The sequence below is a fragment of the Rhea americana genome, unplaced genomic scaffold, assembly GCF_003343005.1.
Source record: "Rhea americana isolate MKP2758 unplaced genomic scaffold, rheAme1 scaffold_17, whole genome shotgun sequence".
In the NCBI taxonomy this organism is placed as follows: domain Eukaryota; kingdom Metazoa; phylum Chordata; class Aves; order Rheiformes; family Rheidae; genus Rhea; species Rhea americana.
Window position 1 is genome coordinate 1977972 of NW_028185816.1, and position 10484 is coordinate 1988455.

A 10484-nucleotide genomic window follows, 5' to 3' on the forward strand; every position below is an offset into this window, starting at 1 on the left:
GGCCGGGGCTCTCGGCCTGCTGCCGCCGTGCACGTACCGGCCCTCCCGCGCAGCAGCCCCTTCCCGCCGTCAACGCACTGCATCGAGTCCCGCCGGCGGGGCGGGCCGGGGGCGAGGCAGCGCCTCCGCCCCGGCGCCGGTCCCCAGCCCCCCGGGCGCGGAGCAGCCCGGCGCCGCGGCGAGCCCCGCGCCCCGCAGGCATCCCGGCCTGGGGGGGGGGTTAAAAACGGAACCGTGCAGCCGGGGAGGCAACTGACCCAACAGAACAAGCAGCTGGGAAATAAAAGCTATATATAGTCAGAATCCTAAGAACAAGTAGCAGCCTTCACCCTCCCACACACTTTTTTAAATTGTGCTAAGCAACTTTTTCAGAGAAGATTGTATTTATAATCAAAACAAACCTAGCTAAAAGCAAGAACTAGGGGAAAAAAATAAAAACACCTCGCACCCTCTCCCCTCAAAAGGTACAGTTTTTCAGTATGGCTCCTATCACTTTTTTTTTTTTTCCAGAATTTCTAACTTAAAAGTTTACAGGAAGACATGACAAGGAAAAACTTGAACTTTAGGGGGCAAAGGCAGATATTAATGAGAATACATTATGTTACGGCACACTAAATCATCATTTCACTCTTGGAGAAAGCCACTGAAGAATTTCACTTGCTTTGAAGATGAGAGAACCAGCAGCTGCAGATACTACTACTGACTAAGGAGCTACTTACTAGTACCTCAACTTTTTATTATTATTATTATTTTTAAATACCATAACACTCCTAGTTTAAAGTAGTTATTACTACCTTTTTTTCATGGCTATTAAACTATCTTTCAACCTAATTAAATTAGGTATCTACCTAATTAAAAGAACTAGTTGTATCACCACAGAAGAGAGTTTATTACTTTCAGAAGTAACTAGTGAGGTTTTCTGGCATAGTCTCAACAACAAAACCACAAGAGTGAAAATTGAATGTAGTATCAATCAGAATATATAGACCTCTAATGCTATATACACTTTTTCCTTACAAGTGTCTGGGTTGCATAGCTTGGATTTTCACTGTAGACTAAACATGGCTAAAATATGTAATCAAACAACATAATCCAAGGCCTTTCATTTCTTCCAACTCTTTTCTAATTACAGCTGGTGACATCATGAAGACTTACAGACAAGGCAGAACACAGCTTTGCCATGAACAAAGATGCCTTAAAAGTACTGCTGGTAGCATCATAATGCAGCTCTGTCACTGGTAATTAGCCATAAACAGCATGGTCTATGGCAACCAAAGCCAAACTGACTTAAAATCCAGAACACCTTTCATCTAAGGAAAGTCAATGGGAGTTCACAGTACAGCATGGGATTAAGCTGGGAACAAGTCAATTGTCTTTCCTGTCAATTCCTCCATGTGAGGTCCTTTTAACTTAAAACAGCATAATGGTTTGTCATATACATACACATACAGTATAGTTAAAATTTGCCAATTAAGAAAGCTGTGGCATATCAAGCAGATGTTAACTTTGCTGATAATTTAGAGTCATGTACCTTTAATCTTGCTGTATGATATATTACCAGGTCAGTCAGAAAAAACTGCTTAGTATAAACTAAGTGCTAGGGGCAAAAGATGACAGATCTCAATTCACAGAAGTGTTCCCATCTCAGTATTTTTGATACTTGAAGAATGCAGGAGTCAATAGAAAAAAAAAAGGGGGGATTATTCTGGTACTACAAGTAAGAATGAGCAATGCTAGACTGTACAGTACAGGTTAAGCTTGGGTACCACTGACTTTGGTAATAATTGTAAAAAATTCCATCCAGTTTCACAAAATTTTATTAGATATACAAATACAAAAGATTTAAAAATATATTAGTGTTTTGAATGGTGCAATACAGAGAGGAAATAATCTATACTTAATATCACACACACATATTAGTAACTTTGTCTCCAAAATACTGCATAAAGATACTTGGATTACTACTATGAAACTGACCTAGCAGTCTTTTTCTCTCTTTGTCAGAGAGTTTTGAATCTTCATCAATAGCTTTTATTAGTGATAATAGCTCATCTTTTGTGGTCTTCTCTGTATTGGAGCGGTACTCACTTTCATCAAGTTTCTGGCAAAAGGTGTAGCCTAAGAGAAAAGACAAGAGAATTACATAAAGAACAATAGTCAGCCACCTTAGGGATTCATTAGTCAAGTTAGTCATTGTTACAAGTTTCTCAATCTGTTTTATTTCACAGGTGCAGACAAGAATAAAAGGAGTTGAGTTTTAACCATTACCTGTTATCTTACTAGGATCTTGGCCTTTCTGAATAGCCACCAGTTTATTGCTGACCATTTTATGCAGTGTCCCTGGAATCTTTAAGAAAAGGGAAGACCATCAAATAGCAGCTCAAGAAAAGGAGCACAAGATGCACACGAGCACAGGACATTGCAAAAACCTAAGCATTTTCTAGCTCTTACCTTTAACACATCTTTTTGGTGATCCACAAGGAACAAGATCAGAAGGTCAGTTTTCCCTCTAGATAGGATTTTATTGTTGATAATAGCTTTAGAGAATGTTCTTTTCACAACCATCCTGTTGTCACTCTAAAGAAGGTAAAGAACAGTGACCAGAAAAGGAGCATTAGTCTCTCTTTTTAAGTAGAAGGGTATCGCCTTTGTTCTTCTAGAATCAGTTTTTCCTGTAGTCATGCTTAACATCTTTTTCAACCTGTACCTATGACATCTAGATTTCAGTAAGTGTAAGCAATGTATAACAGTTAAGAATGCACATTTACCTCTTTCTGTAGTTTGAGCTCAGAATTATGTGCTGCAACAGCCATGAAGTATAGTAATCTCCGAAACTCCTCCCTAGTTTGGCTGTCTAGAAGTTTCAAGTAGAGTTGAACTGCTTCTAAAGATTGCTCCATCTTCCCATTCACTGCAAAGAGAAACGTTTATGGACCTTTCAGTTCTATCTTTAAGAATTGCCATATCTGCTTTTATAACTTTAATTATTAAATGAGCCACAGAAGAGAAGTGCACCTCTCTAAACAAAACTTGGCAAACAAAGAATATTATTGCAAAAAAAAATCCTCGTAGATTGAGACCTGTTTGTGCAGTCTGAAAATAGTCCAGGCCCAGACATTTAAGAAAGTTCATTTTCAACTAACTTCAATTATAGTTCACAGTCCACACAACATGACTGAAATAGCTGGAAGAGGAAAATAGTTTAAGAAAATAAATGACCTCTAGTTACAACAAGAGAGATCTCACAAGAATTTTAAAGTGTATTTCTAGATAAATGACCTTGATTGATTAATTGCAAACTATCTTGAAAGGCTTTGCTAAGTTTTAATGTAACTGGCATTACTATGCACAAGTTTTAGATGTGTCTATTATATTTAAATATAAGTTGTATTAGACTCCATTTACCATGTGGGGAGGAGAAATAGGATACAAATGCAAAATATTCACACCAAGGTTAAATAAGAATAATCAAGGTAGAGCAGATTTACAGCATTCAAGTTTCACAGCCATTATACACAGATCCAAACACAAACTATATAACTGCATATAACCAGGACCTTAAAGCAGAATTTCACATTATTTCAAAGCCGTCTTTACAGCAAAGAGAAAACAAAATACACACAACTCCACAGCAGTCAGACTTCAAGCTTGGCTGCTATACTAAATAGCTGCCTTCAATACACTTATCACATAGGCTTAGGAACTTAGCTTTGTTTTACTTACCCAACAGTTCCGCAATTCCTGAATGAATTTCAGATGCATAGCTTAACAGTGGCTCCTTTTTCTGGCCATAGTATCTACCAATGTTTTCAAACAGCAACAGTTTCCATGTGTCTGCTTTATCTGGTTGATCAGGCAAGTTTCTGCTAATATCAACTACCATATGATCTGGAAGATATTCCAAGCAATCTATTGCTGCAGAGAGCCACTCATCTGTTCTAGAAGATGAAATGGTTTAGTTTTGTAGCATTATATATTTATATCCTTCAGTCAGTTGCGTTCCGTTTGACGCAAAGGAAGTACACTCATTTCTCAATTACAGTGAAAGCTGGATGTGTAGGTACTTAAATAACTTAGGAATTGTTACCAAAAAAATTCCTGTCCCATTTAGATCATAGCTATACAGTTCTTTGCTATGTATTTAGTCAAGATGAACAATTAATATTCTTCCTAGCTAAACAGTCACAAGCAGTTAAATGTAAATTTAATGATGTCCTCTACTGTTACAGACAAGGGGGAAAGAAAAAAAAAAAAAGAATTGCTAAATAAACAAACCTGAGCCTTGATCTGATTCAGACTGGTAGAAGTTTTTCAGTCTGTGCTTTTAACTGCATTTATACAGTTTCAGGCTCAGCTTTCTCTTACTTTCTACATTAAGGAAAAAAGCTAAGGAACAAACCTATATGCTCACAGGTAATTGTTTAGAAAAGCTTTAAGCTAAGCTAAATACTCTGTTCTTCCAATTACTTCCATTCAGTAAACAATAATCACCCCTGGGAATACTATCTGTGCCTTCAAAAGCACTTCCAGAATTCAGCAGAAATTCTCTCAGCTACTTGATTTAGAGCTTAGCAATTGTTATGTACTAGTCCAGTCAATTCTAACAGACAGGGAGACATGTGCCTATTTATGTCTTTTGTACAGTACTAGAGACTATGAACAGTTCTTCTACACAAAGATCAACTGCCTTATTTTTACACAGCTTCAGAATGCCTTCTACTCTGACTAGAGTAATTAATACTTACTGAGAGTCACTGAAAGCCTTGAGAATCTCTCTGTCCAAGTAGTTACTTGTGATGATATACTCAGTTCCCTTCTTTGGCTGTGGAAATTGAGGTTTGATCTCTCGGCGTTCAAGTAAAGAGTCAAGGAGTGGAAGGTCCACAAGCTGCAGCAGACGGGCAATTGTTTGTTCTTGCCATACTTCATTAATAACTGGAAAGAGTTAAATACACAAAGTATACAGATTTGGCAAGTGCAAGAAAACAAAATCAGAAAAACCCCACACAACTCTTTCCTCTCAATCCTAGTCCAATAGATTAATTTTTCCAAACAAAGATTTACAGTAACAGAAAGCATGTTCCTTATCAGTTTTAAGTGGATTTTATCACAGCAGAAGAAAAGAGTTAGCCACTTGTTTAGTTAACTGCAAGTGTAGGAGAACTGCTTTCAGATAAGTCTGAAGTGCCTTACATTCTTTGTACCCTGATTTGCAGGCAATCTTTATTCCAGATAAGGGATAAAAAAAAGGCATAATAGTGACATTCAATCCTTACTGTAACTTCTACAGCTACTGTCTAGTTCATGTTTTTTGGCATACATTATCATTTTTTCAAAGGGAAAAAACAAAATAGTTTAGTCAGAGAGAAGACAAGAATTGTCAGGAAGAGCTTTAGACCATTACATACACAACACTGAAGGAGAGTTGGACAATGCAGATACAAAATTAAAAAGCTAGGGAAGAGTTTTAGCTAACAGTACATTATTGGTCATGATTTAAGTTATGTGTGAATGTAGATCAATTAACTGAATATTATGAAGAATTTTCCTAGCTCTCCTTTGAATCCGTCACAACTGTGCATTCTTTTCTATAGATTTCAATACTGATTTACTTCAGCTAAAGATTATATTCTAACAGACTGGACCTATTAAGTTAAAAAGCAAGCCTGCAATAAAAATTGTTTGCCTGTGCTATGACATAGTGTTCAAAACAAACACTAAAGAAAGTCAGTTTGATAATATCTCAGTTCTGACAGCCAGCCATAAGTCTTTCTAGTCCAACAGTTATCTCACTTTTCCCCGCACACAATAACTTAGGCATTATTTGGCTTACCTTGACGGGACAAACTTTCAGAGATGTTTACTTGAGGAGCATTTGCAGGCTTTAAACTCAAGTTTTTCCAGAGATCCTCCAAGCTTTCTGGTTTGACAGGAGTAGGGTTAAACACTGTCTTCTCATATCTGAGATTAAAAAAAAAAAAAAAAGAGAGAGAGAGAGAGAGAGAGAAAGAAAAAAAAAGAAAAAAAAACCAAAAAACAAACCTCCTCAACATTAGGACTCCAGTCTTAAAGGACAAGTTACATTCCCTAGAACTAGGTCAATACAGTTAAGGAAATTTTACTATCCCTCATGGAAAGGACAGTGTTATTTCAAGAAAGCCCTAGAAGACTTAAGAAGTCTGTAGGTTTGCAATTGAACATAGAAAAATATATATGTATATATTTGAAAGAGTATTCTGCTTGAAATATTTGAAAGAGTATTGCACTTGGCCTAAAAAGGTAGCCTCTTGCTCCTTGAAAAGTGATGCCAAGAGCTAGGAGCTTTAATTAGTCTTAACAGTAACAGCAGCTTTACCTCCCACTTGAGCTCACTTCTCTTCACTCAAATATAGGGGAAAAAGAAGGGGGGGCAAAGTTGCACAGAATGCCAGAAGCAATAAAAGCAAGTAAGTCATGTGCCCCACTGGAGGTTTTACTGCTTGGTCATACAGATGTCAGGGAATAAGAAAGCAAAAAAAAATTCACTACTTTCTCTATGTCAGCACAGGAACATGTGCAGCATATTAAGGAACTATTTGCATACAATAGTTGCACACAGTTCCAAAGTTCCTCTTTGCAGGAACAGCTGACACTGTGAAGCTACCTCAATTACCACAGAGAACATCCAAGAGAAGGAAACAGGGAGGGGAAAAAGTTATAAAAGTAAAGTCTACAAACTCCTCAAACCTCTGGAGTTCTAACACATTTTTTCCTGAAGTGAAGTGAGGCACGAAATTAAGATTTGTTCTCAAGAAACTAGAAGGCGATTGCTCCTTAGCAAGGTCCTTCCTAAGGTTACAAGGTTTGCTCCAACAAATTAGTGGTTTCCATGCCACTAACTAATAGAAAGTTTCAGATACCTGTCACTGATTTCTTAAAAAAGAACAATTATACATTAATTGAAAATCATCGTTTCATGATTGCTTGTCCAATATATTTCAAGTCTTACTTGAAAAGTTTGTGACAAATACACTTTTAAAGCATCACACTTGAGAACTCTAGAGAAACAGAAATGCTTTAATCCTCTTTCCAAATAAAAAACTGGGGCCAGTTTGTTTAGCAAAGAACAAAATCCAGTATGTGGGCATGTGCTGAGGGGAGGGAGCAAGACCATGGAACTATCTACTTCTAATCTCTGCTTTTAGAATTTTCTGATCATCTGAGTTAATGCACTTAAGTTCTTTTATGTTTAACACTCTCATGGACACATTCATCACATAAGGTTTTTTTTTTTTTTTTTGGTTTGGCCAACACTATCATAGTTTTCAAGAATGTGTATTGCCAAAGTTTACTGCAATAACACCATGGAAATAAGTTCACACAGAATACTTTAGAATATGTCAAGTGCTGTATCTGAACATAAGAACTGTTCAGAGCAAGTTACTCAGAAAAAAAGAAAAAGCTACATGGAAGTTTATATTACTTTGTGATGGTTGGAGTTAATTCCAGTTTATTCCTCTGGCCGCATAGTAGCATGCAATAATGTAACAGTGTAGTAGTCTGCTACCTAGCTTAGGATCAGGTCATGTGCACATGAAGACACAGCTGAAAAGGCTTTTGCAGGGTGCAGTGGACAAGAAGCTAAGTTTGATGCCTAGTCAAACTAAGACGATGGGAAAAAAAAAGTTTTCCCTCAACCCCCTTTAGAGATTGGATACTACAGGATGGATTACTGGCTTCTGCCAGAGTTAGATCTGCAGTGACTAAGGGTTTTTCCATTTCATTAGCCTACTTGATACACCTGAGCACTATGCGGTTATATTAGCTTAGATCCTAATGGATAAGGATTTATATGCATGCAACTTCTCCCCCACACAGAAGGCATTCCAATAACAGACACAAATGAGTAACCATGCAGGCTAAATGACTGCTCACTTGGAAGTGCAGTTCCATTCTACTTATCTTCAATCCACAAACATTTGTGGAAGGAGACACTTTTTTTTTCCAGGTCCTGTAAGTTCACTTTATCTCCTTCCTCCCTTCCTAAAAATACAGGAAGCTTTCCTATTGTAAAGTGTCTTACCTTCATGTTCTATTAAGTACTAACCTTTGAGGTGTACACTGCTGGTGATCTTTATCAAGATCTGTTTGGTTTGAAATATTTGTGAACCTGTAGAGACTACTGCTACTATCTTCAAAAACAGACCGTTTGTCCTTTCCAAAGACTCTAGTTGAAACAGCCTCAAACACTTTGTAGTCCATCAGTGCTTGACATACTCGCACTATTTTAGCACGGGAAATATCAACATCTCCAAAGTATTTGTTCTGGAGAAGATGAGCAAAGACAACATCCACTGCATCAGAACCAATAAAACAGTCATGGTAGCACTTCAGGTTCTGTCGCCGCTTTTTCACTTCCACTTGAGTTTGAAGTGCACTGATAATGCTGCTCCAGACGTAAGTTGCTCCAAATGGTTTCTGCGCCAAGCTAAAACCTAAAGATACAAGAACAGGGAAAGTAAAAACACTGAACTCATTCTGCAATTAGAAGACAAACTGCCCCCTTTCTCACCACTAGCTCTCATGAAACTTGTCAGGAGTTAAAGCCTTTGAGAGTTCTGATTTCGTTTGGTTTCAACCAACACGTGATGAAGTATTAATATATCAGCAATGCTTTCTTAGGATTCTTTAAGTCTCTGCATCAAACCACTGTATCTCACTCTGGTGGTGACTTCTATCCCATTATCCTGATGCTTTATAACTAGAAGCTTTTACTTTTTTGACAGCATCCTATCGCTTTGTCACACTACCCTTTTGATTACTCCTTCACTGTATAATGGTTGCACTTGCAGGGCATATTTAAGCACAGGTGTTCCACACAATCAAAGATCAACTATATATAACATTCTAGTTTATCAACAGTAACAAAGGGATACAGCCAGGGGTGGGGTAGGAAGAAAGGAAAGGGTAGGGATAAAAAAAAACAAGTCAGAGGAAAGCAGCAAGACTGCATATACACACAAGCCGCTTAGTATCAGAGCTTAGCAGATCACTGACGATCAAAAATTCCCTTCAGACGTGATTTACTAGACACGCATTCCATAGAACAGCTTTATAGCACCACAGCTCTCATCAAGATTCAAGCTCTGTGTACTCAGTACTACTTCCCTGAGCCACCCAGTCTTCCCCCCGCCTAATAAAACCACCAAACTATTACTCATTTACCAACCTTAATTTAAGAATAGCATGCTTACAACTAACAGTTTGAGCAGAGGCCACACTCAGCCTTAGCAAGAACTTGTAATACAGAGCATGCTCAGAGACTTGCAAGCGGCTGGGAGCTTTCCCAGCTGGGAAGAATTGCAACTACTAGATAGATTAAAACATGAGTTTCTCAGTAAGTAAGTAACTAGAAATCAACTTAAGAACTTCGTAAGAGATAAAAGCAAAGCAAATAGAAGAAGAGAGAAATCAAGCATGGAAGAACAAAATATGGAATTGTAAGTTGGCAGCAGTCCCACGGAAAGACATCTGGGGTTATGACAGCCTTCAAAACCAAATGAATTAACAGTGTGTTGCAGTGTCTAAAAAATGCATCTCATTCTGAAACATATTACCATGAACATTTTGCACAAAGATGCAAGAGACAATTTATCTGTTCTGTTCAGCCTGAAGAGGCGTTAGAGAAACGTATTTCAATTTTTAGCACCAGCGCTTCCAGTTGGTCTCCATCTATCAGAAAGTCCAGAAAATAGCCAACTTGGAGAAGGGAAAGAGATTAAGAAAAGAGGGAATAACAGCCTTTGTATGGATCAGCATTATTATAAGGAGCATCTGTTTTTTCTCTAGACCCATTATCAGACAGATACTTACTTTATGAGAAGATTTATGCTAGGAAAAACTTTTAAATACAAAGATAAACACTGGGACAGACTAGGAAGAAATGTTCTGGAACCTCTATTTTCCAAAGCTTTGAAAGAACAAGACAGACACAATATGCACTACATCTAGATGCAGTCCATGATGCCTTGAAGTAGACAGAATTATCAACACAGCACACAGTGGTTACTTCCAGACGTACGTTTCTGTTGCCTAACAGCATGCTGGTGGGGTTGTGGGGAGAGAGATAAGAAAAAACCCTAAGCATCAACTCTGTTTTGTGTTGCTAACATGACCACTAACATATGTTGCCTGCAGCAACTCTATTATTAGCCACTGGCGTACCACCTCTTTCCCCGTCTGTTGGGGGGATGCGGCATTAAACATGCTCGCGTGGCTGTAGAGCCCAAGCGTTTGGGGGGAAAAGAAACAGGAGCAGCTCTCAGCAAGCCCTCCCTGGGCCCCCACGCGGGGTGACGGACTTACTTGTTGGTGCCAGTTCGCTTCCAGCGGAACAACTGCCCCACCCAGGCTCCCCGTGCCGCCCCGCGAGGTGCCCCCCGGCCCCGGCCCCGCGGCAGCCCCGAGCGGCCCCAGCCCGGGCTCCGGGGCCGAGCCGCGGGGCA

General features: G+C 38.8%; 2 protein-coding genes across 3 annotated transcripts in view; both read right to left on the bottom strand.

Annotated features, from left to right (window-relative positions):
• TCP11L1 (t-complex 11 like 1) overlaps window positions 1–91 on the bottom strand; it is a 19748-nt gene extending 19657 nt beyond the window's left edge. The window contains exon 1 of one of the 2 annotated variants that reach the window (XM_085300855.1): window positions 38–91. The gene's annotated coding sequence lies outside the window, so the exon portion shown is untranslated. The remainder of the gene's footprint in view (window positions 1–37) is intronic. The other variant, XM_085300857.1, reaches the window with a different exon arrangement.
• Window positions 92–1859: 1768 nt separating this feature from the next.
• DEPDC7 (DEP domain containing 7) lies at window positions 1860–10245 on the bottom strand. The gene is made up of 9 exons (XM_085300979.1): window positions 10162–10245; window positions 8087–8517; window positions 5834–5961; window positions 4746–4935; window positions 3724–3938; window positions 2769–2911; window positions 2452–2577; window positions 2269–2347; window positions 1860–2118 (listed from the first exon to the last, which is right to left on the bottom strand). Exons 1-9 carry the CDS (start codon window positions 10243–10245, stop codon window positions 1904–1906), a joined length of 1611 nt encoding a protein of 536 aa, XP_085157105.1. The 3' UTR covers window positions 1860–1903.
• Window positions 10246–10484: the final 239 nt, after the last annotated feature.

What these genes read in the sequence shown, in the direction of transcription:
- DEPDC7 (XM_085300979.1), bottom strand. Translation starts at nt 10,245, where the DNA reads ATGTTTAATGCCGCATCCCCCCAACAGACGGGGAAAGAGGTGGTACGC. An exon ending in CAGCAGTGTACACCTCAAAG is followed by an intron (nt 5,962 to 8,086) that starts GTTAGTACTTAA and finishes TTTTAATCTCAG; the next exon opens with ATATGAGAAGACAGTGTTTA. An exon ending in AGGAATTGCGGAACTGTTGG is followed by an intron (nt 2,912 to 3,723) that starts GTAAGTAAAACA and finishes TTCTCTTTGCAG; the next exon opens with TGAATGGGAAGATGGAGCAA.